Raw genomic sequence first — 26,975 nt, 5'->3', positions numbered from 1 at the left:
ATCTCACTAAGGGCGGCGCTCGGCGGGCGGGCGGCCCTGAGGGGGCTCGGGCGGCCCCCGGGCTCGGCCGCTCGCAGCGGGCTCCGGAGGCTCGCTGTGGGGCCGCTCCAGGCCCGTCCTCGCAGCCGCAGGGTCGCCCGATGTTGTTTGTGAGTGGGAGCTGCCCCTGCAGGGCCCCCGGGGTGTGGGGTGCCCTGGAAGCTCCTTTGGAGGGGAGCCCGCTCTGTGTGGGGGGCTCTGGGGACAGCCCGCCTGCCCCCTGAACAGGTTTGTGCTTTGGTGCCTTAGCAATTCGGGCCTTCTGCGTTATTTTTTCACAAATATTTAGTTTGTAAGTGATTGTGCAGCCCAAGCTGGATCCAAGGTGTGTCTGTGGGTTCCTTGTGAGCTCCTAGCTGTTCCAACAGACCTTCAGCTGGCGATGGGGCAAGCGCAGCTGTGTGGGTAGTCCTGCATGTCCCTTATTTTGGCCTTTGGCTGCTGAGCTGGAGTTCTCTCAGTGTTTGGAAGTGAAGGGCTCCGAGGGCTGGAGTCTCTCTGCTCAGGACACCTCTCCATCTCCAGGCTGGGAGAGCTGGCCATGTTCAGCCTGGCCGTGAAAAGGCTCTGGGCAGGTCTTACTGCAGCCCTTCAGTACATGTGAGAAAGAGGGAGAGGGACTTCTTACACGGGCAGATAGTGGCAGGGCGAGGGGGAATGCTTTAAAACTAAAAAAGGAGAGATTTATGTCAGATATTATGAAGGAACTCTTCTTTAATTCTTCCCTGTGAAGGTGGTGAGATCGTGGCACAGGTAGCCCAGAGAAGCTGTGGCTGCTCCATCCATGGAAATGTCCCACTCCACACTGGATGGGGCTTGGAGCAACCTGCTGCAGTGGAAGCTGGACTCTTAGGTATTTTTCCAGGAGGCAGAAGGAAAATGTCACTGATTGCCTTGGGCTCTGAAGAAGGCAAAAGTCAACAGAGAAAAGCCCTGCTTGCAGTCGTATTGTAGAGAGCTCTGTGAGATGTTGTAGCTGCTCAATCCCCCATAGCAACACAGGGATGTTGGAGTCATGGCAGAGTGGGAGTGTGCTGTGACCAATTAGGGGATAGGGAAAATAATTGCTTTAAATTGCCCGAGCCTGATGTCATGGCAGCCAGACAGAGACACAGTCCTTGCAGCTCAGTGAGGACAGACTTATCACCAATGGCACAGGTTTATTTTTAAATGGAGGCTGCACTTCATGAGGAGAAATGTAGAGATGATGAATCAGCTGGCAGAGAGGGAACCAGTGTGGGTAGACTTTTCAACTGATAAGCCCTTGAGGTTTGGCTGTGTCCTCAGAAGAGAACAATTAGGACAGCAGTGCTCACCTTGTAGCTCTTTACCTGTTGGTTGCAGTTCAGGTGAGTGTGGCAGGGCTGAGCTCGTGTGCTCCTTCCTGCAAGGAAACCAGATCCCTGTCTGTGGGATTTCTTTGTCCAGGTCCACAGGAGTTTTCTCCACATGTTTCTTTGTCTGGGTCCTGTTGTGACTGTGCCAGAGCTTGGCTTTCTACCAAAAATTGCCTCCTGTAGGAGTCAAAACAAGACAAGAGCGTGCTGCTGTGTTTGTTGCTCCTCAGTGCACCCTGGTCCGTGGAAGTTGCAAAGCAGAGACAGTGTTAGCAGAGTTTTGAAACATCTTGTATTTAGGCTTTCACAAAATTCTGCAAACATAACCTGCAGTGTCTTTGGAAAATATTTTGGGATTCCAAGAGTTGGCTTGGCAGCAGGGGAGTAAATAATGGTAGAAGGTTTCCAGTGAGAGAGAAGGGAAAAGTAAAGGAGTAGGCAGGGGTGGAAAGTTCACTGATGGCAACAGAAGGATGAGCCAAAAAAGAGTAATTAAACATAAATTTATACAATGCAGCAGCATGGCTCAGAGCAGTGTGGTTAATTGTACACAAATATGTTTTGATTTTCTACCATGGAGATGAAGTGTAACTATGGTATTTTCTGTGGATCTAATCCCTTGACGTTTGCCTTTTTCCACTGATTTTCACTCAACTGGGATTTGATGCTATAGGAACAAATATATGAGAGGTTAGCTTAATATAATTTTGATACAGGTAGTGTACCCTTTCAGCTTGGCTCTCTGTAGGGTTTCAGTGCTGGACTGAACTCTTGGGTGATGCAACTGTCCTGCCAGCATTGCAGGAAGCTGTTTGTACCCTACTGCATTCATTTATTAAGTTCCACTTCAGAAAGAGTTATTGTTGCTCTAAAGAGAAGGCTGTTCCTGAAACTGCCTCCTCTGATGTCTAGGAGCCTAATTCCCAGCCTAGGTTTATTATTTGGATGTCAGTTGTCACAAACCAAAAAGGACAGGTTTTAAGGACTGTTATTATTAGGAAATTGAAAGTTTACAAAGGGTTTGTCACAAATTGTAAGTTTCATTAAGGAAGGGACCTTGGAAGATCACCTGGTCCAGCCTGCAGCTCTAAGGCAGATCCAGCGCTGCTCGATTTCTGGCATAGATTCTCAAATTGTTCTGAAGTTGTCCTGATGGGAAGATTCTGCTGCCTCCCCTCTGACCAAGCCCAGTGCTGCTCTCTCTCCTCTCCTACAGCTTCTGTAAGAGTCACTGCTGTAGGGAACACTCACTCTCTCCACCTTCACACATCTCTAAAGACCAGTACAATGCCTCCCCACTTCTTTTCATCTTCCCCTTGAGCTCTGTTACCACCACTCGTGGTTCCAGGCTGGCAGCTGGCAGGGAATTCAGAGTGGGATGATGAGCAACACCAATTTTGACGTGTCTGTGTCTGATAGGTTTACTGGTTTAATCTTTCCCAACTTTTCTCATCGTGCCCACATAATACATTGCTCACAGAAAGAAAAAATTGTCTGGCTGATACACAAGGACATGCCAAGGTTCTACAGCTCTCTGCTGATTTTGTACCTTTGATACCATAAATGAAGAGTTAATGATAAAATTTAGCAGTATCACCTAGATTCATTTGAATGCTCTTCAAAGTGTCTCCCTTGTTGTGTTTCCTTGTTTCACTGAGGTGAATGGATGCTGGCAGTGAGGTAACTGTGCCTTCCTTGGCAGAAATACCATCTCTGGCAGACCTGCTCTGTGTTTGCTTCCAAGGAGTAGCCAGGCTCATAATTCTGCCTCTGGAGCAGCTATCAAAATGGAGCTAAAACTAATTTTTGTAAATAGAGTTAAAACTTTCCCAAACATTATTTGTTTGAGAGTGAGAACTGGGGGTGTAACTGTGTGTCACCATCATATTTTCTGGAAAAATCCCTTCACCAGGATTTCTCTCCTGGGAAGCTGAGAAGCCTCAGAGAAAAAGGGAAACAATATAATCTCATTTGCTTCTCCTGTGTTTTGCTGCTTTGGAGATTGTTTACCAGCAGGTGATTGTTTAATTGGTTTAATGTGAATTGGTTTTACTTATTGGCTAATCACAGCCAAGCTGTGTCGAGGCTCTGGAAAGAGTCACGAGTTTTTCTTTAGTATCTTTTAGCCTCCTGTCTGTATTCTTTAGTATAGTTTAGTATAGTATTCTTTAATATAATATAGATTATAAAATAATAAATTAACCTTCTAAGAACATGGAGTCGGATTCATCATTTCCTTCCTTCATCTGGGAACCCTGCAAATACACTGTGACCACATGCAAGCTTTGGAGTGGAGTGGCAGATTCCAGGGTTTCTTGTCTGTTTATCCCTAATCTTGTGGTTGCCAGAAAAATAAGAAAACAAGGTTTGTTTTCTTTGCTCCTGATATTGCTACACTGACAGTGCAGTTCAAAAACAAAGTTATAGCAAATATTCTAATTATCTTGCTTTTAATGAATAATGCCTACACTTTAACAGGTGTTAAGGGTGGGTTTGGATTTTTTCTTCTGGAACAGCAGCAATACACGAAGGTGAAGGTTTTTCACCTTCCTCTGTACCCAGCAAAAGGATGGTAAAACAAAACTAAACTAAACTTGTATTTAGTAGCTATCTTGTGTTTTGTAACTAAACTGAACTTGTGTTTAGTTTAAAACTAAAACATCCCCTTTCTATGTTGCACATTTGTTTTTCAGAAACAACCTCACTGACTGGAATGACATTGTCTCAACCTCTTTTCAGAAGGAAGGAGGGAAATGCTGAAGTAGTTCAAACTTAAACTTAGGGCAAGAAGGGCACATAAGCGTGGATTCCATGTGCTTCTTTGCACTCTGCACAGCCAAAGCCCAGAGAGAGTCAAGCCTTGAGCTGCACGAAGACGTTTCTCACCAACCCTGTTGTTTTTCTCTTGCAGCCCTCAGATTTGGAACAAAGCACTGAGACCCACCAGCAAACTGCGAAGCACGAGGCTGCAAGATGTCGGGGCGGAGCGGGAAGAAGAAGATGTCCAAGCTGTCGCGCTCGAGCAGGGCCGGGGTGATCTTCCCCGTGGGGAGGATGATGCGCTACCTGAAGAAGGGCACCTACAAGTACCGCATCGGCGTCGGGGCGCCCGTCTACATGGCAGCTGTCATCGAGTACCTGGCAGGTAAAGCCAGAGCCTGCTCCTGCCTCTGCTCCTCACGCAGGCTTAGCCACGGGAGGGGATGTGAACGTGTGGAGCACTCCTGGAAATCAGGGTCTGTTGAAGCCTGCTGAAAACGCTAAGGAGGTTAATTTGTTTTCTGGGGAGGCTGAGGATGGAAATTCTCTGCTTCAGTGACCGTGCTTAGTCACCAGCTGAGAGTGTTATTTTTTATTTTGCAAAGTGACGAGTCACTTCTGTGACTCTTTTCTCTTTGTCCCAGAGAAAATTGGTATTAATTAGGTTTTTGATGCACCTAAATGTGAATAATAGGAGGAAAGAAAGCAAACCCACCTATAGGAATGTGTCTCCTCTTGTACTGCTTCTGTGCTTTTTAAGTGAGAAAACTGTTTTGTTGGCTGCATTTCTCCTTGCAGGAGAGTGTCCAAGTGTTATGAAATATAAGGGTGGGGTTTTTTTTAATTTAAAAAACCCTCTTGCTTTGCCTAAGTGTATAAAGAAAGTGTTCCAGGGTTTAAATCTTCCCACACACCCTGAGTTTTCTTTTTCCTGCCTTTCTGAAATGGAACTTTGAGGAAGGGGCAGGTGTCCCATGGTGATGCAGTATACTGTGATTCTCTACACAAATATTTCAGAGTGTCCTTTGATCATATCTGAGGAGTTTCTTGTTTAATTATGGAGAATAACACTTCAACAAATTGTTAGAATTCATGGTGCAGAGAGGATTCTGGTTCAGGTTACTTGGGGGTAACAGATCAAGACTGAGGTGCATTAGAGAATCTGTGAGGAGTCACAGCCTGGAGGAATCAGCTGAGTGAGTTGTGTTTCAGCAGTGTACTTTATTGCCAAGGTGGCATGAAGAAGCTTGCATGGAGTCTGGCTGTCCATACAGCAGATTTTATGTAAACACTGCTGTCTTTTATACACATGAAACTTGTTCTCACTACCAGACAATAAAAAGCATTATTTTCTTTCAAAGGTGTGGAGAAAATCTGAGATCTCACTAATAAATTTCACTGTTTTCACAATTTCACTATAAAAATTAAATTTATCATCAAGCCTACTAGTAGATTGCAAAAATTTCCATGTTTATGGCAGTACATTCCAGGATAAGAATAAATTTATTTTTTTTCCCCCTGAGGCTACTTCTGGAGCTGGAGTGAGAAAGTATTGCTTGTGTTGAAGAAATCACAATAACTTTTATAACATAATGTGATGCATTGTGACTCTGCTGACCTTCTGTCTGGAGGGAGATACTTTTTTTCTTCTCCTGTTCTACAGGGAGATATTTCTAGGATAAACATTTGGAGATGCTTGTTCTGAGCTGTGGCAGTTTTTACAAGGTGCAGTAATAAATTGTCAGCAGCACATCTGGTGTGTGCAACATTTCAGTGGTGCAGACTGACTTGTGGTCAGCACTGTTTGCCTGTTACCTGAACTAGAACAATGTATGTCTTGGCTCTGCTCCTGGGTAGTAAGTGCAGTTTAATTTAAATCATTAATCTGATATGAGCAGATTATGTGTGGGCCTACACTTTGCTTTAGAAAAAAAAGAATGTGTAGTCAACCAGGCAAGAAGGTTGCTAGAGGTGTAGGCTGGGAGCCCACATAAATTGTAAGGGAATGCTATTTTCAGCTGCTTGGTTCAGCAGAGAACTCCTGTATATATTGTGGTAGAATGGAGTAATGTTTCGGAGCAAACATCTATTGCTGGTCTTTCCAAACCAAAGTTCCTGTGCTCTGTCCAGGGTTTTGTTTGGAAATATTACAAAGGTGGAGAGTTCAGTTAAACAAAAAAAGTGTTGCAGCATCTAGCCCTGCTGATCTAGTTATTCCTAATATTACAGGTGTATAAAATCTTTGGTTTTGGGAAGCCTGTGGAAACAAAACAGGTTTTTCCAAGGATGTTGTGGAAGGGGGTATTATATGTCAAACAGCTACATTTTCTTAACATTATCTGATCTTTCTATTACAAATGTCTTTCTTTTCTCCTGGATTTGCAGCTGTGAAGTGATGGTTCCTCAGGATGAAAGGCTGCATGAAGGGGAACTGCTTCAGGCTAAATCTGGGAGGGTGGCAGTAAGGGACTGTCACTTTTTAGCTGTTTCACAGAAGCAGGACAATTAATTTTTTTTTAATGTTAAAACATTCATGAAAACTCCTCCTCTAAACCCCTGAGTGCTTCTGTGTGTTTGAGCAGAGATTTTATGCCTTACAAAAGGGGAAGGGTGGTCCCTGCAACCTCAGAGAAATCTGCTCTCTTTGGCCAGGCTCTAACTTTGATAAAACACAGGTTGCTCATGCTCAGCAGAGACATCTTTGACTTTAACATCTAAAGTCTCTGAAGACTTGGTCCTCACTGAACATGTTCCAGCCTCTCTCTGCTCCCAAATCATAACATTGTGGGGAGGTAGTGGCTATGGAAGAAGAATATTGATGTTAGAGACAGGGGCAGGGATAGGTCTAGCTGCTGGGGAGAGCTGGACTGGTGACCAGTGGGCAAATAAATGCTGAGGAGTGCCTAATATCCTGCTAGGAAGCTGGAGAGCAAGTTGAAAAAATAGGAAATAGGCCAAGGTTTGGATGGAGGGGGTGCTGGCCATGAATAACCTGGGCAGGAATATTGAGCCAGAGTAGACAGGAGAAATGGTTACTGTCCAGGAAAGGTGCTGAGGTAGAAGTCTTGGTGTGGATTGCAGGGAAAGGAGATTATACCTGTGGGGAAGCAAGTCAAGGCTGGGATAGGGGCAGGGTGGGTGAGGCTGGAAGGGTCAAACAGAACCAGAACCACCTGAGTGCCTGCATTCCTCCAGGGCTGGCACGGACCAGCAGATCTCTGTGAGTGACCAGTCCTGTGTGGTCTCTGTTGGCCTGTGTTTGTGCTGCCCCAGGGCACTGAGCCTCGTGGCTGGCATCATCCAGAGGCTGCACATGCATCTGGAGCATCCTTACTCCCAGTTTGTGGAGCTGAGGCTGCTGTTTGGCTTTGGTGTGTGTTCTGTGTCACAGAGATACTAGATCCTTGTTTTTTCCCTTTGTTTGCAAGATTGATCATGGCAGCACCTCACAGCCATTATCACCCCCAACTCTGCACTTTGCCTCATCAATCCCATCATTAAAATGCCAGCAATGGTACTGGAATCTCAGGAAGAGGTACTTTTACCCAGCCATTATCACCCCCAACTCTGCACTTTGCCTTATCAATCCCATTATTGGATTGATAAGGCTCATTAAAATGCCAGCAATGGTGGTGGAATCTCAGGAAGAGGTGCTTTCACCTCAGCTGATCAGCTAATGTGAAGATCTCCTCACTGTTCTAAACCTTTCTTTTTAATCTCCCTATGCTGTTTTACATTTTAGGCTTGAAAATCATATTGTAAAACTGCAGTTTAATTCCTGTCCAGAAGGTTGTGTTTGCTGAGAATTCCACTGGCTTCAGAGTTCAAATTCTCTGAAAAATTGGCCTGAGTCCCATCTGATTGATGGATTTTGCAACAGCCTCATGCTCTGAGTGTGCACAGAGCTGACTGCAGGCACAACCACCTAAATCAAACATTAACTGCCCGGTCCCACAGGGCATCTCCCCAAAAAGTAGGCAGAGAATACAGAAGCCCCTTGATGAGGAAGCACAAGTCATGCTCAGAGGAACTTTTGGAAGATCTCAATGGAAAGCCATCCTCTCTGAATTAGGGCAGAACACACCAACAGCAAAGGCTTCCTCCTTCACAGGAATCACCTGGAACACTATTCTGCCTGTTGTACTCATCTGGAGACACATCCAGCAGGCAGCTTTCCACCTGTAAATGGAGGACAAGGACTCCATCATCAATAGATTTTTGCAGAATAAAGGTTTTGCTGGTAGATTTTATGTGGTAGTGTAACAGGAGCTGACAGAATTTCTCCTGAAGGGGAAATGGAAAACAAGACAACCTGTATGAAATCTTTCCAATTTGCTATCAGTAATTCTAATAGATCTTTCTTAGCAGTCCACCTTCCTACAAGCTCAGCTGAACAAAAACCTTTGGCATGGCTAGGATGCTTTAGTTCCCAGACATTTCAAATCTGCTGATCCATCAGCTAAAGAAACCTCTTTTTCCCTGTATGTCACAGGGTGACAAGATGTAATCCCATTCAGGCCATAGCTTGGCTGCAGCTTGTCTCTGCTGGAAGAGAGGCATGTGCTTCTGAAGATGGCTGGATTTGAAGTTAAACTTCTGATGTGGAGGCATTTTGTGGATTTTGACTCTTGCAGGAAACAATATTATTTGAGATTTCAATGTAATTCTTAATGCCTGTGGTTAGAGCACAAAAAACCCCCAACAATTTATGGCTGAAAATATCAAGATGCCCAGTTCCAAGACAGCTTGTTATGGTATAGACCATATATTCTATTTTCCTATATTCTATATTCCTATTTATGATAGGATCTATATTATCAGACTAGTATTTTTAGAATTTAGGTAACCTCAGCTGTTAAGAAGTTTCTACTTCAAATGTAAAGCAGTTTCTTTAGGGATCTGTTATTGTTAGCAGAGCATGTGATAGCTGAAGCCTCCAGTTTTGATATTGTATTTTGTAAACGCCATTTTATATTCTTAAGATTATGAGCCCCTACCTCCACCATTAGAAAAAATATGCATAGAAACCTTCACTAGAAGGAGGTAAGGCAATCATTTACCATGCAAATATTTGGCATTCTTTGGTAAGTCATGTACATATTCCACAATCTGCCATACATCACCTCTGCCTCGGATTCCCTTCTTCCCAGTGTCCTGTGATGGATGGCTGGCATTTGAGTGTTCTGCCTTTTTTGCTCTTAACATTAGGCAGAGGACTAAGAGTGCACCATCAGGATGCTGCTGGCCAAAGGACCCAAACCTGGGGCAGTGGGGTGAGCACACAGGTAGCAGGGTGTGCCTGTTGTTGGCACACCTGAAAGAACTTCAGTTCCCACACAGGTAAGTATGTGCTGGTTTTTGGATGTTTTTTTTCCCCCTGATGCAATTTTCCTCTGCTGTCAGCACACATCTGCAAATCCCACTGGAGGAGCCTGGGTCTCTTTTCTTGCTCTCTGCTGGTCTGCACAATGGATGGAATCTGTTCCTGCTGTCTGCTGCTGTGTTAGCTCTGCTGGCAGAGGTCTGGGAGAGGGTCTGACATTTCCAGTCCTGTGGGGTGAATATAGCTGGGTTGTGTGGGATCTCTTTGCAGTTTTCTCCTTTAAAATCCAGGACAGACTAGGAAATGCTAGAGCTGAGAGGTTCCTGCCTTAACCTTTACAATTCACTGTGAATATGCATATAATTTTTAAAAAGGCTTTTACATTTCCAACATTCAATTAAGTATGTGTGCTGCATAGCAGTGAAAACTGGAAGACAAGTTTGTACTTTTGTTTTTCTGAGTGGAATTGAAAGCTTGTATTTTTCCCATGAGCCAGAGCTAAGCCCCATGTTGAAATCATCTGGATTTTAGCCAAACATTATGTACGTTTCCACTAGGTTTTTCATGAAAATCCTTCTTTTTATAATAGTGATAATTTTTATGTAGTTTGTAAAAAGGAGTAGAATGTAATTAAGACATCAATAAGTTATCAACAGGCTACTGATTGGCTGTAATTTTCATATTCCTGTTACTGACAAGCACAAATCCAAAACCCAGAAGACAGGGACACTATATACTTTTAAAATTAAAAAAAAGTGTGGATATGATTTTTAGGAGTAATTGGAGAGAAAAAAATCCCTTTCTCCTTCCTTCTTAGTGTTTCAGTACAGTTCATATATAAGAAATAACTTCTGAGTAGAGGCCAAACTATGTAAGCTAATGAATTATATTGATTGCTACAGTCCAAATAAACTTAGGAAGATGTGTCTGAATTTCTGTAATAATTAGGAAAAGCTCAGTGACTTTGGTTACAGTATAAATGTTTCTGTTTCTCTAACTGGTAGTTAGAGAAACTGCCTTTGGAGTGACCTCCTGTTCCCATAGATGTGGAAAGACCCTTCTATCAATATTTCATGCATTGAAGCTCTCACGTTGTCTCTGCTTGCATCTGGATCAAACCTTTCATGTCTTGTTCTGAAATGAAGCTTCTCACAGATTTTCAGTGCCCTTTAATGCAGAATTCCAGCAGTGCCTGGCTATTGTGTTGGCTTTCCAAGTATTTCTTCAAATGCACCTCAGTCTTCATCTTCCCTGGTCCTGAGAATCCTTGCTGTTTGTCAGAGCTGTCTGTTCCAGGTTGAGGGTTTCACTGCATGCTTGACTGTTCTGTTGGCACAGGGCTGCTGATAAATTTTGGACTGCTGATATACATTTTTAGGGGGTTTTTTTGCCTTTTTGCAAGAGAATTCTGACTCAAGAATGTGAACCAAGCCTAGCATATTTTCTCCTTTAGGGAATTAGGAAAGACAAATTAATTTATCTAAATTTACAGATACATTGAGAGGAGTTTGGTTTCTGCCTTTCTCTAGTGAGAACCCTTTAAATCTGGAAACATCCCTGAGAAGGTAAATGGATATTAAGAAGCAGTGTAAAATGTGTAGGCAGCATGTACCTAAGCTGCATTTTTGTTACTGGTTTTTGTCTTGATGTGTTACAGCTGAAATCCTGGAGCTGGCAGGAAATGCAGCGCGGGACAACAAGAAGGGAAGGATTGCCCCCAGACACATCCTCCTGGCAGTTGCAAACGATGAGGAGCTGAATCAGGTGCCTGTTTCCATTTTGGTGCAGGAGTTGTGTACTGTGCCTTGAGTGAACTGCTACCAGGGAAGGTTAGAAACAGCTTAGTCTGAGACAAGAATGAGATCACAGCTATTGGAGAAGATTGTGCCCTCTTAAAAGCAAACAAAAATTAAGGTTCTGAGGTACCTCATCTTAAATCTTATGGACATAAAAACTTTGGTTCTTCTTAGCCTATGAGTCCTGTTGAAACAAGTAGTCTTGATGCTTCACTTTTTCCTCAGGGACATTCAGTACTTAAAGAAAGTGTGCAAGACCTTTTCCCAAAAGCTGTAGAAATGTGTGTTTTCTATTATACTGGCTGTGAGGCCCATGTTGTGTAGGGATCTGGCTCACTCTCTGCTATTGCTGCCTCCCTGTCTGTTTGCCCAAACTGTGGTTTTCAGCACTCTGACTCCTGGGATCACTTGTGGGATCACTTGTGCTAAACTTGTTGAGTGAGGACAGAGATCACAGCATGGGCTGCAGATTGTACTATTCAGGGCTGCTGAAAAGGTTCAGTCAGCATCAGAGTATCTCCTCTGTATGAAGATGGATGATGTCATTCACACTTTGAATACTCCTGCACTTAATATGACTGCTTTAAATAATGAAAATGTGGTGCCCATGAAGTCATGTGGCTCTGTTTCCAGTCAAGTGGAGTAAAAATACAAAACAGGCCAGAAGAGAAAGTATGCTCACACCACCAACCCTTTCCCAGCTCCATGTTTCTAGTCAGTGACCTGTGAACTGGGATCTAGATCCAGTGTTGTCTCTTAGGAATTAGCCAGACTGTGTCCTCTACATGGTATCACAGCCCATTCCTGTTGTTCCCTCTGCAAAGCAGGTGCTTGGATCTTTTCCTTGCTTTCACTGCATCCGTTTTCCTGCCAAAGAGATGTGCATCCAGTCCTCCTCTGAGCAGGGCTGTGGTGCAGTCCTTTTTTTTAAGTGGCCCACAGACACTCTTCTTCTTTTACCCTTATTCACTGCTTGTGAGTCACCAAGGGCAGAATTGCACTAAGAAGGGGTAGGATTGATTGTACAGCAACAGAATTCTCCAGGATGTGCTGGCTGACTTTGCTGTCACCTGCCAAGTTCCTGGTTATTGTGGATTTTCTCCCTAATTGTTTTTGGTGGTGCAGACTGAGAGGATCTGTAATATGCTTCCATGCCCTGCTTGTCCTTGCAGCTGCTCAAAGGTGTGACTATTGCAAGTGGAGGTGTCCTGCCCAGAATTCAGCCTGAGCTTCTAGCCAAGAAACGGGGTGCCAAAGGCAAATCTGAGACCATCCTTTCCCCTGCTCCTGAGAAGAAGGGGAGGAAATCCATGGTGACCAAAAAGAGTGGGAAGAAGGCAAAGTCTACCAAGGCCCGGACGTCCAAAAAGGTAAGCACAGGGCTGGGACAGATTCTGTGTCACCCTCTGCAATATTCTCTTGAAATTGTGTGAAATCTCTTATCTCCACACTAACTCTGCAGCAGTGAACCCTTTTAAAATAAAGGAAGCTGTGTTCTAAAACATTTTCTACCAGAGAGATGTCATGCCTTCAGCATTGCACAGTTACTGGGCTGCTGTTAAAGATTTTTCACTGTCTGGAGAATTTGACATGGAACATCAATGTCATTGTGACCAAGATCTTTTTTTCATGTGTTCTTAGCTGTGCTGTTAGTGAGTTTTAAAACAAGAATAAATCAATCAGAACTTGACCACTGCACTTTCCCTTAAGGTTACCCATCTTCTATCACTATCCAAAATGGATTAATTTGGTAAAGCAGTAACCCAGATCTGTGCTCTTGGTTTGTCATTCCAGAGTATGTACCTTGAAACACTGCTGAGTTTTTCATTGGGTAGGGTTAAATGATACCAAGCTTTGCCTTAAACTTTTAAAACTTGGATTAAGCATATTTTTCAAAGTTTTAATACAGTTCCATAGCTGATAATAGGCAGAAACAGCCTTTAAAAAGAAAACAGAGTTGCTTAATGAGATGTTTAATTGGATGCCTCTGTGCATTGATCTCATCTACCACCTTACTTTAAATTGTGCACATGCAGAGTTTGGACTTGTTAGGAGGTGGCAGCTTCTTGACATACCTTAAAGCAAATATTGAGAGATGTGAGGAGATGCTCCTTTAGCCCTCTAGGACTAAACCTACTCTAGGACTGGTAGGTTTGCTACTCCTGAAAATAAGCTATAAGAAGGCTTTATCACTTAATAACTGAGACTTAAGCATTTGTTTTTCAGACCAGAAAGTTGTTTTTTCTTCAAATTGGAGCATTTGACTGGGTTACTTAGTGACTAAGTTTGATTTAATATGAGGTTCTGCTCTGTTAGCAACGAAAATAAACCAACACATGCCCACCCATGTAAATACAACCTTAATTGTCAGTAAATCTACAGATGGGTGTGGGTGCCTTGCCTCTGAATGTGACTACAAAAGCATGTAATGCCTCAGATGAACCACTGATTTAGCATTATATAAACAGTGCAGACCTCTGTTGTTACATAACCTTAGGGGATTACAAGGCTATGAGTAATGTATTGATCTGAGAAGATAAGATTTGTAGTAAGTTATTAAATCTCTCCATTATTGAATTATGCTAGATGGTGATTATTTTGTTTCCTTTGAGAAGTCTTGCTTGTTTTTTTCTCCCATCAAATAGAACAAACAAAAGGACAATGAAAAAGAAGGAGCTTCAAATTCAACAACTGAAGATGGACCTGGGGATGGTTTCACTATCTTGTCCTCCAAGAGCCTTGTGCCAGGACAGAAGGTAATAAAGAAAAAAAAAAACCAACAGATTGAGGCTTAGCATGAAGGGAAGGATTCTTTTCTCTTAAACCAAAGCATTTCCAAAATCAGCCTTTTTTTCTTCAAATTATGATGTTAGAACATTTGTTTTCTAGCAATAACTTCCTCTGGAGCAAGCTTCCAAGTTGTGGGCATATCACCAAATAATCTGAGTGGTGTGCAAATTAATTAATTAAAAGCTAAAAGTCAGAGTCACAGTACTGAACAGAACAAAATAGCTGGTCTCTGAAAAACTAAATCCAGCCTTCTTTCATTTCAGCCTTTTGGTATGAAAATGATTTTGCACTGCGATTACTATGTATTTGTTCCTCCCCACTCATTGTTATTTTTCAGCTCTCTCTGACACAGAGTGACATCAGCCATATTGGCTCCATGAAAGTGGAAGGCATTGTTCACCCTACGACTGCTGAAATAGACCTCAAGGAGGAAATAGGTGAGGCTCTGTACGTGAAGAAAAAACACAGCTAGAGCTGGAACAGTAGCTGGGCTACTGGCTGCCTGCTGAGATCCCATCCTGTTTCATCTGAGTCTACCCCAGGCCATAAAATATCACTTACAGCTTCTGAAAATCAGGCTGGGTCTGACTAGGTACAACAGGCTAATCACTCATTTGTCTGCTTTTAATGACAAGCAAAACACAGATCATTTGTTGGAGCACATGAGCAGCAAAGGTGTAAATAATTATTACTGAGGTGTTTATTGGCTTATTTTTACATTTGCATCTGAAAATTGCATTGCAAAATTATATGTTATTAACACTTCTAGCTATGACTTTCATTGTAGGATGTTACATAATTTAGAAATACTCATGTACAAAGCCTTATGCTGCTCATGCAAAATAAGGAAATACTGTTATTCCAAATCTGGAAATTTAAGCAGGAGGGAGGTAAAAAGCTATTCAGCCATTCACATAGGGGGCACAGAATCTAGTAGCAAGTTTTTGCATCATTGTTTTTTACTCATCAAGACCTTCACTGGCATCTCAGCTGTGTTTGTTTCAGTAAGTAGTAGGGTTTGTATGCTGGGTTCCTTTTGGAGGCTGAAAGCCTGAGTCCTGGAAATCCCACTCCACATTATTTTAGCCATGAGTCAGAGTAAATAGCATTCTTACAGATATTTATATTAAAGTAATTTCCAGTAACAGCATACAGGGCTCTACAAAACCATGAAAAGTAAACTATCTGTGTCTAGGCAGAATGGTAAACATAAAAATCAGCTGCTGCTGATAGAGGGAGACAGGATAGTGTGTGTACAGTGGTTTTTTAAATAATGTAGACTTGTTTTTCCACACTGATACTCTGAAGCCAAGGCCTTTTGCTCTGTGTCCTTGCAGGCAAGGCACTGGAAAAGGCTGGAGGCAAAGAGTTTTTGGAAACAGTGAAAGAGCTTCGCAAATCTCAAGGACCTTTGGAAGTAGCTGAAGGTAAGAAGGATACTCTGCTCTCTTTTGGACATGGCTCATTTTATATGTTCTTTTCTCTGGACATTCTGATCTGTTCCTGTTGTTATGTGTCTGTGCTTATGTGATGTAAGTGTTTCCTCAAAGCTGTTGCTGATATGGGCAGGTTCCTGAGGGGGAAAGAAAGGAAGAACTGGATATCTGTGGGCTGTACATTCTGTCTTGAGACTGATCAATTTGTCTTAGGCAATTTCTGTCCATGGCAGCCCAAAAAATAAGGAAATCTTGTGCCATCTTTCCTGCCCTGTTTGTACTGCAGCCTTAGTGAGAATCAGAAACAGCTCTCAGCCTAAAATATGAGGCATAGGAAAAATTAGTGATATTTCATAAATTATTCTCCTTTATGCATATTTGATGAATGTATATAACCCACGTAATTACCTTACTTTGAGCACAAATGAAGATGTGATATGATCTGCAGAACTGGCAAGCTTTTTGGAAAAGCAATTGCTCAGGCACTGCAGCTTCTTTATTAGAGCAGCTCCCTTCAAGGGTTAACACATTTGTAGCAGGGAATAGTTTGGGCCCTCATATTGTGCTTCCTTTGTGGACAGATTAAACCAATTGAAGGTGTCTGGAAGACAGATGGAGAAAAGTTACAATATGCCTTATTTGGCTTAGTATCTCTAGATCCAAAAAAATAAGTGCTTTAAATAGTGTAGTTTTGGAAAATTCCTAATTGAGTAGCCTAATTTTATCATCTGAAATGATAGAGAAATTTTTATACAAGATAATTTGCTTGACTTTCATATCAAATCAAATTTATATGCCATAAAATCAAAGTAAACTACTTTTCTCTGTCAACATCACTACCTAACTAGAAGATAGACTCCTTTTATACTATTAAGACAGCTGGTTAAAATTTAAGTAGCACAGAATCCCTCTGTGCCTGCAACAGAACTCCTCTGTGATGGAGAACAAGTGAATAAATCCAGGATTTTCATCCTTGGGCTAATTCCATCCTGCACAGCTGATTTCAGAGTGTTTAACCTGAGATTACCAAGACACCCAGACTCTCAGCAGTGCTGATGCTGACAATTGCAACAAAAGCAAACTGATGCTGTGCTGTAAGCTCTGCAGGTCCTGGAGAAATATTACACTTCCTAATTGGACATAACTGGTGGGGACTTTCAACAAACAACTTTGATTTTTATGTCCTTGTGTGAAATTACCCAGCTGCAAAGTGAGTCTACATATTACTCCTCAACTCTCTGGAATTGTAAAGTTGATGATGATGATGCAGGATATTTGTACAAAGCACTCAGTGACAGCACTGCAGAAATGTCTGTGGGGATTACTGATACTGTGTTTAGGGTGAGGTTTTTGTACTTTGCATAAAACAAACCCGGAGGCTGTGCTGAATGAGAGAGCTAAAAACCATTATTGAGAAGCTGTGTGCTAACCAAATGAGCCCTGGCTTCTTTGGTCTCCAAAGAAATAACAATTGATCACAGAAGGAATGGCGAGACAGGTTATTATTGCAAGTGAGCCATTGTGGTGTATTTTAATCCCAAATGTGTTTCTTTGGAGAGGTGAGGTAATTAAGCAGGTACTTTGGGTTGAGAGGTCGTGCAGGGCGGTTTCTGTTCCAAACTAAATGTTATATTTTCATTTGTGTTAGCTGCACTCACTCAGTCTAGCGGCCTAGCAGCAAAGTTTGTCATCCACTGTCACATCCCACAGTGGGGCTCGGACAAGTGTGAAGAGCAGCTCGAGGAGACTGTCAAGAACTGCTTAACAGCTGCAGAAGACAAGAAGTTGAAGTCTGTGGCTTTCCCCCCGTTCCCCAGCGGCAGGTAGGACTCCCTGTGGCAGGTAGCAGAGGTGGAATTGGCTGTCAGAGCTGCTGCTGTGACAGAGAGGTGCCCTCTGCTCTGTGACCCTGCCTCTGCTGCTGCCATCTGACACAGAGCTGCTCCAGAGGAATCCAGCCTGAAGTGCAGTGTTTGCATGAAACTGCCAGAGAGCCTTTGTAGAGAGAAATTAGCCAACCCACAGGAGAGCTGAGTGGGCTGGCTGTGTTTTCTATTGCTAGGCAGTCATTTTCATTCCTCTGCACCACCTCGGGTTCTGTGTCCCTTCATTTTGCTGTGGGGAGTCTTATTAAACCTGCATTTGTACTAATGAGGTTATAGCAGCACAATACTGAAGGCAGGTTACAGTGGTGCCACCTGAGCTCCGTGGATGTGGGGTGTTCACTTAAGCCCTCCTGATAATAGATACTGAAATGACTTGTCACACAAAACCTTTCAGAAGAAAATCTGGTTCTCAAATGTAGATCTGCTTTCAAAAGGGAAAACTGTTAAACCAAGTGTGAAGCCACACGTTTCTTTCTTAATAACTAGCAGTGGAATGTTCTTGACTAAGAAATCTGAAGTATTTTTCTTTTTTTTTCTTTCAAATTTCTTTTAAAATCAATGGTTTGTTGGTCTCTGATGACAAGAGATCTTACTGCTAACTGCAGTAGTTGTTGTTTTGTGTTAGAGTTTGTGTGTTTATATTTATTTTGAAATGTATCTATTGATTTTGATAGTAGTGCCCATAGAGTAGAGTACATAATAGAGTCCTGTTGTGTTGGCCTGACAGTGAATAAAATGAAAGTAAAATTGCATTTGACCAGTGAAATCACCACACATCACTGAGTGCACAGGAGGAGAAAATGCCATTTTTATACAGATACTTGTCAAAGCAAAAATATTTTAATGGATCAGAACAAAAGAATAAATAGATGGCTAATCTTTAGTATTTTTTTCATATACAGATATTTTTTGTTTTGGTTTTCAGTGAAAGCAAAATGTAATGCATTGTTTTAACAGTCTTTAATATGAAAATTAACTGTAGCTTTTAATGCCAACAGAAATCGTTTCTAGACTTCATGTCTTCTAAGAGCACAGAATCAGAATAATCCATTCTTGGACCATTAATCTTAGTGCAGATCCTTCTGCTGCTTTATTCCATTTCACCCTGCTTCTCTTACAATTACTCCTCCTAACAGAAATAGAGAGACTTACCAGGTACTGCTGGTTTACACTTCATTGATCAAAGTACCTCAAAATTTCCTGAAAAAGGCAGTTTTTCAAACAGGACTTTCTGGTTTTGCTGTCATTTTACTCTACCTCCATGTCTGCACCTGAAATGATGGGTTTGTGGGTAGATATATTATACTATATCAGTTATGTGATTTTTAATTTTCCTCTGTCCCATCTTAGGGGCCATTCACAGTAATTGATGTAACTTTGGGATACTTCAGTTGTGCCAGATCTTTTTGATGGTTTTCAATATAAATATGATTGTAGGTTAGAGAATATTACCATCAAGAGGAGTGACTGAATGCATCTTGACCTTAATATGGCTTGGAGTTGTAATTTCAATTATTTTCACAGGAAACCCAAGCAAAGTATTTTAATGACAGAGCAAGTGAGTCAGCTAAGTAGGTGATATTTTGGGTTTGTTTTTTTTTTTTTTCAGTTCTCAGCTAAAAAAAAAAAAAATATTCCTTTGAAATTTTTAGCCTGTCCAGCCTGGCATGGAAAAATTTAATTCTAAGGGCAAGCTTAAAAAAAATTTAAATAATTGTAAATAAAAAATAAAAATAAATACAAATAAAAATTTGTAAATAAATAAATTTGGTCATAAGCAAATGAAAGCAGATGAAAACAGAAGGTGTGCCAGTGAGGAAACTTAATTCAGCAGCATGTGAATATTGCTATCAAATCCTTGGGGTTTGCCAAACTGCAAGGGGCACAAACTGCAAGGGGCACAGAAGCCTGGCTGGCTTCTCTCAGCATCCCTGCCCAACACTCACCTGCTCTCTTTTCTTCCCTGACCACACAGAAACTGCTTCCCAAAGCAGACGGCAGCCCAGGTGACCCTCAGAGCAATTTCCACCCATTTTGATGGCACCAGCTCTTCCTCCTTGAAGAACATTTACTTTCTGCTCTTCGACAGTGAAAGCATTGGCATCTATGTGCAAGAAATGGCCAAGCTAGACACGAAGTAGCAACGGCAGCCAAATGAAACTTTATTTTTCAACAAACTTGAGTAGCATTAAAAGCATTAGAGGTGGGTTTTATTTTTTCAATGTGACAATGAGGGGGAGTGGTAGTAGTGTGATGTGTTGTGACTCGATGGAGAGCTGTGATTAGAGATGAGAGGGGTTTAGTCTGATTTCTTCATGCCATTTTTATCACCTTAAGCAACTGAATTATCATCTGGCTTCAGGAGTTTAGTGTCCTTTGTTACTTTAGTTTAGAGGTTTTTAAAGAGTAACCTCATTTTAGATTTGTAGTGATGATTTCTTCACACACACACACATGCCACTTTCAAGAAAGCTCTTAAAAATGTTCTGCTCCTTTTTCCCCTCCCTTGAGGGTAGATGGTAAACTTCTGCCTTCAGCCCATAGAGAGGTGAAAAGGGTTTTAGAAGTGATGCATGAGGAGCTTCTGTTTTGCTTTTAACTCACAATAACCTCTGTAATTACTGAGAATATTTCATGGTGATTTTGTTTGTTTTATAAGAAAAAAAGAAAAAGATGTGTCAAGTGTGGTTATTATTATAAACCCTAATTTTGCTCTGGGGATTTCTCACCCTAAAAAGAAAAAAAAGAAAAAAAAGGAAAAGAGAAGGGAAAAAAAAGCAGCAGCATCTGTAATTCAATGCTTGCCCTATCACAACCAGCAGCTTTTCTGGCTGAAGTTTGGTGCTGTAGGTGATGTAATTCAAGCTGCTGAAGAGATTTTGACACAAAGCTGAATTATATTCTGTTGCGTTCCAGGCTTACCATATCCCCTTCCAGGTTTCAGACAGGCATTACCCTGGCAGCACTGTGAGCCATTCTCCCTACAAGCTGCAGAGCAGATGCCAGATCTGTAAGAAACAGCTCCTTCTTAGAAGAGCAAGAATAGAGAAAGCCAGGGGAAAAAAACCCAGCCCACATAACAAACAAACCACAGAGATTCTGAAAAGCACAGTGTTTATTGTTACAAATCAAGGTAAGCCAAGCTTGTTGCCCAGAGCTCTCTCAGTGGGGGGAGTAAAATAAACATTTCTTCCCTGGTTTTTATCATGGCAACTTCTGTGCAGCTCATTTGGGAAGTGCCTCCTTCCCCGTCACAGCAAAGCAGGCACCCCTTTTATGTGTCACAGTGACAGGTGGCTTGAGGAGGTGCTGCAGAGGACAGAATCAATCAGTCCAAGCAATAGAAGTGCACTCTCACCCTCTTCCAGCTGCTGGATTGTTCCTGGTGCCCTCTCAAGAGGGCATTGTCTGCCCCATGGTCTTCCAGCTCTTGGAGACAAACAGATCCCGGCTCTTGGCAATGGTCACCAGGAGACGTCCCACATAGTAACCACTCACCTGGCCCACACCATCATTCCTGCCCATGGAAAGCAGGAATGTTAGTGACCCTGCAAAGAAGATGTAGAGGTGTAAGTGAAGCAGCTGTTATCCAGCTCCCCTGCATCCATGTGGAACAGCATTCAGCATAGTTCTGGTAAGTTTACATCAGTGCCCATTACCCAGCTGGATTTTTGAGACCAGATTGTTCAGTTTGTGTTTGTTGTAGTTTAAGGGGAGAAAGAAGGAAAAGGGAAGCCATCTTACTCCTGAAATTTAATTGGGTAGTGAGCAATTTTAAGAAAAGAAAATAAGTTTCATGAATAGCAGACTCCCACCAGTAGATTTATCAAGACATTAGTGAAGAAAGAACATGTATGGTACACTGACACAGGTAATACCTACACCGTGTCTTTGGCAAGGACTAATATGAAGCTGAGCTACAAGCTGACATTGTCTCAATTTTGAGTTCCTTCACAGTGAGTTCAGAGTCTCATGAATTAAGACAGCTGTTCCTTGCAGAAAAGCAGCCCAACACCTAAGGCCAGGTGCTAGGAGCTGACCTTACCTGGCTCGTAGGTTTTGAGAGGCTTCTGTGTCAGGCTGTTGATGATATTTGTCACCACGATGTTGGCATGCAGCCCAGCATGGTAGGCCATCTTGGGCTCTTTGAGATCTGCACAGTCCCCAATGGCATAGATGTTCTCGTAGCCTTCCAGCTGGAGGTGCTTGTTAACTTTCAAAGCACCATTACTTGCCATTTTGTCACCTGTTTTGCCAAACAGCAGGTTTTTAGAAGCAGCTTTGTGTTGCTTGTTGTGGCCTGAGACCCCAAAATGCTGCAGATGTAATTGACATGAAGTGAGGGGCTGTTTTTCACCCTCTTTTCTATGTGGCAGGGAAGAGCTGCATTTTGCCTTGCTGTAGTTAATCACTGCAGTCTCGTGCAATGCATCATCCTTGGATATTTCAGTAGAATCACCCCGCAGGTTGTGCACAGTCCATTCCCCACCTCACGCCCCTCAGGCACCACACACTGAAGAACTGCTGCTTCTCCCCACCCTGTGGTTTGGTTTTTTGCACTTACCAAATGCAGCAGCATATGCAGAAGAGTTAATCTTTATCCCTGTGCACAGCACCACCATGTCAACAACCACCTCGGTGCCCTTCTCTGTCCTCACTACCGTGTCTTTCTGGAACTGGTTTGGCCTGAGGCTTTCTATGTCGCTGACCTTTTCACCTGTTAAAACAGAGAGCCTTGGGTCACAAACCTCTGCTAGGCTGTGGTTTCCAGCTAACCCAGAGGAACAGGAATTCAGGGGAGCCATGTGTAACCAAAAAAGTCAGAAAGAGGACACCAGAAGATGCTTTGGCTAAAGGAAGAGCAGTTTGTAGGTGTTCAGAGGCATCGTTAAGGACACACCTAACAGCAGCCGGACTCCTTTCCTGAGGAGAATCTCTTTCACCACCTGACGGACACTGGCTAGCAGCTCCACGTCAGCCAGTGCAGTTTTTGAGTGAATGAGGATGACCTGTTGGGGACAAAACAGCAAATGGGGACACAGGAACAGAACAGGACTCACTGCGTGCAAGGTGGGAGCAGCTACAGCTGGCCTCCCTCCACCCTAATTGGTTCCTGCAAGAACAAGCCAGGAAGGGACACCTAGTGCCACAGCCCTTGCTGGTGGCTGGCTACAGGCTCAGCAAGCAGGTGTGCAGTCATCTCAGGTGCCTCCAGCAGCACCATCATGGAACAGCATGAGAAGCAGGATGCAGTTAACTGTGCTGAAGATCCTCCCACCTCTTTGTCCGGGTACTCTGTTTTGATCTCGGCAGCCATCTCCACTCCAGCTGCGCCACCTCCCACTACCAGGATGCGCTGAGATTTCTCAATCTTCAAGAGAAAATCTGTGTTACAAGAGAACTGCAAAGGGCAGGAAGCCAGACACCTTCAGCCACTCCATGAACATTCTGCCCAACAGCAATAAACCTCTTAGCTCGTTAAGAGGCAACAACAAAGGAGTGCCCTGTGAACTCTTCCTGCCTGCCCTGTAATACTGTTGAGCATTTCAGCTTACCCCTTCTGCTAGAGAAGCTATGATGAGCTCCTTGTCCTGGCTGTTCCTTGTGTCCCTTTCTCTTAGACACAGCTGACTTACACAGTGGTATCTGGGACAGGGAGGCTGAACAAAGGCAGGCAGCATTTCCTAAGAGTTGATTCCTCACCTCTTTAACCATGTCTTCATAGGTCTGGATGGCACTTCCCATGTCAATGACTTGGTTGAACTTCCCAGGGAATGGCCCATCACTGCCTGTTGCAATAATGAGATGGGAGTAGTGAAGCTCCTGGGAGGGCAGAAGGTAGAATGGGACATTAGACCTCTTAAAAACAGAGCCTAGAATGCAGTGGTTGCCTCCTAGGTATTGGTCACTCAGTCCCTCATCTCCATCCCTTGCTGGTAACCAGGAAAGTATTTGTCACTGTCAGAAAGTGACTTTAGGAAGAGACCTGGTCCAGGTCACACCAAATAACTGTTCCTCAAGGTCTGAGCTAAGCACCATTCAGGTGAGTTGAGAGCTTTAAAGAAATTAACCTAAATTTACAGAGAATATTTTTGCTGGACAGTCACAGCTGATTCCAGAGACTTTCTTCTCTCCTTCACTCTCTCTTGAACAGAGGTGAGATGCTCTGGCTGAAAAGAGTGATTGATGCTGCTGCTCTTGGCTCTTCCTGCAGTTAAATAAGGATCTGAGCCCCAGGTTTAATTGTTGAGCTCTAAATCCAGCTCTAAGAATAAAAGCTCAGCTGAGCAGGAGATGGGGTTGGGTATTTACTGCACACCCACATTCCAGCACAGCTGAAGGCCACTTAGCTCGGCTGGAAGGGATGGGGCCATGGAGGCAAGGATGCCAAGCTGTGCAGGAGGATGGAACACACCCTGCTGAAGGCTGGCTGCCTGCACTAGCAGGTGATCCCACAAGGCAGCCAGGTCACGGCAACACCCACCTCACCATCACTGAGCACGACTTGTTGCCTCCCAGGGTCTATGGCCACGACCTTGCCCTGTCGGAAGCTGTCCCCAAAGGTGACCGAGTAGGAGATGAAAGTCTTCTTGGCAAATCCTGTGGGAAGAGGAGACAATGGGAGAGCTCTCCTTCTCTGGAGGCTAACCACCCCCTCTTCTCCCCTCACGCTGTTCTTACTCAGACAAAAGCATGCCATGCATTTGGGACTGTGGCTGGGCTTTTGCTAGGTGTTATCTGCCCAGCAAGGAGCTCCAGGATTTGCCTCAGGTCAGGTGATACTCTTGGCTGCATTGCTTTGTCTCTGCTCCTCATATCTCCTGTACTGGTTTACCAATTAATGTTGGTTTCTGGCTGGGTGTCAGAGGCTTTTTTCATGTCATGTGCCCCTCAGACCAAACTTTTGTTATCCTTTTGATGTTTGTTCCCAGCCTCGAACGTACTTTACCCCTGAGTTCCCCAGTGACTGGAGGAATGGGGCTGGCCCAGACAGGCCCGAGCAGCTCTGACAGGGTTTGATCATCCAGGCCTCGCTGCTCCGCTGTTCCAAATTCCAAGGGCTAGGTACAGAAAGCCATTGACTCACCCCTTCCAGCTGCTCTTGCTTTTAGCTTAGTCACCTTTTGAACTCTTGAAATAAAAAATAAAATAAAGGGGGGGGGGAGGTGGAGGATAGATGGTCTGAGCAGTTTTTGCTCAGTTTTCCCAGTGGGTGTGTAATTAGCTTAACCACAGACGGGCTGTGGGTCCTCCCGGTGCCAAGCATTTGTTTTCCTGATGGAAAACATCACGTCTTTCACCAGGGCAGGGCGGAGGCGGTGCGAGCCCCGCGTTCCCCGCCGCTCCCCGCGTCCCGATGCCGGTGGCACGGGGGGCTGCCCGAGCCCTTACCGCTCTCCACGGCGGCCCGGAGCGCGGCCACGTTGTGATGGAAAGCATCTCTCATGTCCACCAGCACGAAGGGGACGGCCCAGGACTTGAGCAGGCTGGCGGCCGCCATCCCTCCGAAGCCGCCCCCGACCACCACGACCCGCACGGACTCGTCCAGGGACAGGCGGGAGCCCATGGCGAGCGGCGGCTGCGGCGGGGCCGGGCCGGGCCGCGCTCGGCCTCCCCGGGCGGAGCCGCGGGCGGAGCCGGGCTCCTGGGCGCTCAGCCCGGCACCCGGGGCTGCAGGAGCCCTGAGCCCGGCACCCGGGGCTGGCAGAGCCCCGAGCCCGGCACCCGGGGCTGGCTAAGCTCTCAGCCCGGCACCCGGGGCTGGCAGAGCCCGGCGCTGCCGGTCCGGAGAGCCGCGGGCAGGGGATGGCTCCTGCCAGGCGAGCAGAGCGCTTCACCTTCCCTAATACCCCCCACCCCCGGCGAGAAGGGACCGAGGGTTTTACGGACGGAAAGCTCTGCTCTGAACTTCACATAGCTGCAGGCTGGGGGATGGTCCACTCCACCCGAAAAAACAGCCTTTTGGAGAGCGAAATTTAAGATTACAAAATTACAGAATCAATTAGGAAAAGACCTCTGAGATCATCAAATCCAACCTATGAGCAAACCATGCCGACCAGACCGCCGAACTCAGTCTCTCCTCAAACGCCTCCAGGAATGGTGAATCCGCCACCTCTCTGAGCAGTCCATTCCAATGTTTAATCACCCTTTCTGTAAGGAAATTCCTCCTGATGTTCAGCTTAAACACAGAAAACATGTATCTGCTCTGAGTGGAGCAGGAAAGGGAGCCCACAGATGGCTGTGCAAGAGAGAAGATCACAAAATCACGGAAAGGTTTGGGCAGGATGAGATCTCAGAAGCCGTCTGGTTCCAACCTCCCCACCATGGGCAGGGACACGAGCTCAGCATCAGCACGGTGGAGACAGTGGGACATAAAGAGAGAAAGAAGGGCCGAGGAGGTGGCAAAGGGCCCAGGGGAAGGGGAGTAGGGGTGGAGGAGGTGGGCACTATAAAGGACACCCAGATCGTGTTCTTCCGCAGCACGGAAGTTGCCCCGAAGACTTTCAGCTCCTGTGGCATCCTGGATAAATATAGCTGCTGGCCCCGTGGATAAAAATGGATAAAAATAGCTGCTGCACACACTGCGGTGCTGTGAGCTGGCAGAGCTGCCCCCGCCCTGCTCCTCAGCCCTGCCTCAGCCAAACACAGCCCGGTGCCAAAACCCCCTCGCAGCAAAACGCCCTCCAGCCTTGGGGGGGACAGACGACGAAGGAATTTTCCGGGAAAAGCAGGGCCTGGACCCAGGATTGCCGCCAGAGGGTGCAGCCAGCTCGGCCGTGGGGACATGGGACACTGTGTCCCAGTCCAGCGCATCCCTGCCTCGGCCACAGGAGGGGCTCGGGACTGGGGAAGGAGGGTGACAAAGGGGTGGCAGGGGTGCGGGACGTTCCTGCACCCCGCGCTCTTCAGCCTGGAAGAGAGCTCGGAGGGGAGGGATGGAGCAGGCAACAATAAAGCTGGAATGGAATAAAGCCTTGCTGGGAAAGGCCATGGCTCTGCTGAAATACACCCAGGGCAGGTTGTACTGTTTGTTACACAGGACTCAGCTGGAAATGCTACCGTTTTCAATAGGAGACAGTTTTGATATCTGTGCGGTATAAACCTTCAGAGCTGCTAAACACCTGTCCTGGCCAGGAGGTCTGGGAGCTATGAATGTCCAGAGGCTGGGAAATATGCCCAGGGTAACTGCTTCAGATCTGTCTCTGTCTTTTCTCCTGGTACTGGCATGGTACCTGTGTGAGAAGGCTGCTGGAAGAGCCTGGCAATGGCTGGCTTTGGGAAAGCACAATTCAGTGCAAAAATAGTAAAAAACCCCAAACCCACCTCCATTTCTAAAGGGATGAACTCCGCAATTTGAATCTGGTTTAAGCTCTTTTGCAAAATTACGTGGACAGGCTTGCTTGGCACCCCTTGTGTGTGAAACCATCCCAGGGGCAGGTTCTCCTTACCTGTACAACTTCCTTGTTGTTTCACCTTCCTGGAGCAAAGCTGGATCAAAGGCCCCTTCCCAGCAGATGAGGATGCTGAGGATGAGTTGCCATTTTCCAAATGCTGCTTTCCTGTCCCCCTTCCTTTGCACCTTTGTGCCCAGCTCTGTCTGCTCCAGA

General features: G+C 44.6%; 2 protein-coding genes across 4 annotated transcripts in view; one reads left to right on the top strand and one right to left on the bottom strand.

Annotated features, from left to right (window-relative positions):
- The window catches only part of LOC120496103 (core histone macro-H2A.2), a 20,913-nt gene extending 874 nt beyond the window's left edge, over positions 1-20,039 (top strand). The window contains exons 1-9 of one of the 2 annotated variants that reach the window (XM_039696203.1): positions 67-267; positions 4,288-4,521; positions 11,117-11,223; positions 12,428-12,625; positions 13,901-14,011; positions 14,383-14,482; positions 15,383-15,472; positions 17,130-17,304; positions 19,343-20,039. In XM_039696203.1, the coding sequence (XP_039552137.1) occupies positions 4,350-4,521; positions 11,117-11,223; positions 12,428-12,625; positions 13,901-14,011; positions 14,383-14,482; positions 15,383-15,472; positions 17,130-17,304; positions 19,343-19,508 (1,119 nt within the window). In that variant the 5' untranslated portion in view covers positions 67-267; positions 4,288-4,349 and the 3' untranslated portion in view covers positions 19,509-20,039. Of the gene's footprint in view, positions 1-66; positions 268-4,287; positions 4,522-11,116; positions 11,224-12,427; positions 12,626-13,900; positions 14,012-14,382; positions 14,483-15,382; positions 15,473-17,129; positions 17,305-19,342 lie in introns of those variants that run through there. The other variant, XM_039696202.1, reaches the window with a different exon arrangement.
- Positions 20,040-20,464: 425 nt separating this feature from the next.
- Positions 20,465-25,023, bottom strand: AIFM2 (apoptosis inducing factor mitochondria associated 2). 2 transcript variants are annotated; one of them, XM_039696200.1, is made up of 8 exons: positions 24,760-25,023; positions 23,852-23,967; positions 23,071-23,190; positions 22,646-22,738; positions 22,268-22,376; positions 21,932-22,084; positions 21,413-21,613; positions 20,465-20,915 (listed from the first exon to the last, which is right to left on the bottom strand). In XM_039696200.1, exons 1-8 carry the CDS (start codon positions 24,932-24,934, stop codon positions 20,761-20,763), a joined length of 1,122 nt encoding a protein of 373 aa, XP_039552134.1. In that variant the 5' UTR covers positions 24,935-25,023; the 3' UTR covers positions 20,465-20,760. The 2 variants fall into 2 exon arrangements, with proteins under 2 accessions (XP_039552134.1, XP_039552135.1); XM_039696201.1 differs by lacking the exon at positions 24,760-25,023 and adding an exon at positions 24,049-24,449.
- Positions 25,024-26,975: the final 1,952 nt, after the last annotated feature.

The sequence above is a fragment of the Passer montanus genome, unplaced genomic scaffold (genome assembly GCF_014805655.1).
Source record: "Passer montanus isolate IOZ18808 unplaced genomic scaffold, ASM1480565v1 scaffold96, whole genome shotgun sequence".
NCBI classification, from domain to species: Eukaryota; Metazoa; Chordata; class Aves; order Passeriformes; family Passeridae; genus Passer; species Passer montanus.
Note: the sequence above shows the minus strand (reverse complement) of the source record. Positions and strands in the feature narration are given on the sequence as shown.

Bases quoted from the DNA above. Each gene is read 5' to 3' on its own strand.
- AIFM2 (XM_039696200.1), bottom strand. From the start codon at position 24,934: ATGGGCTCCCGCCTGTCCCTGGACGAGTCCGTGCGGGTCGTGGTGGTC. The intron at 23,191-23,851 runs GTGGGTGTTGCC...CTGCCCTCCCAG, and splicing joins TCGTGCTCAGTGATGGTGAG to GAGCTTCACTACTCCCATCT. The intron at 20,916-21,412 runs GTAAGGTCAGCT...TCTTCTTTGCAG, and splicing joins TCTCAAAACCTACGAGCCAG to GGTCACTAACATTCCTGCTT.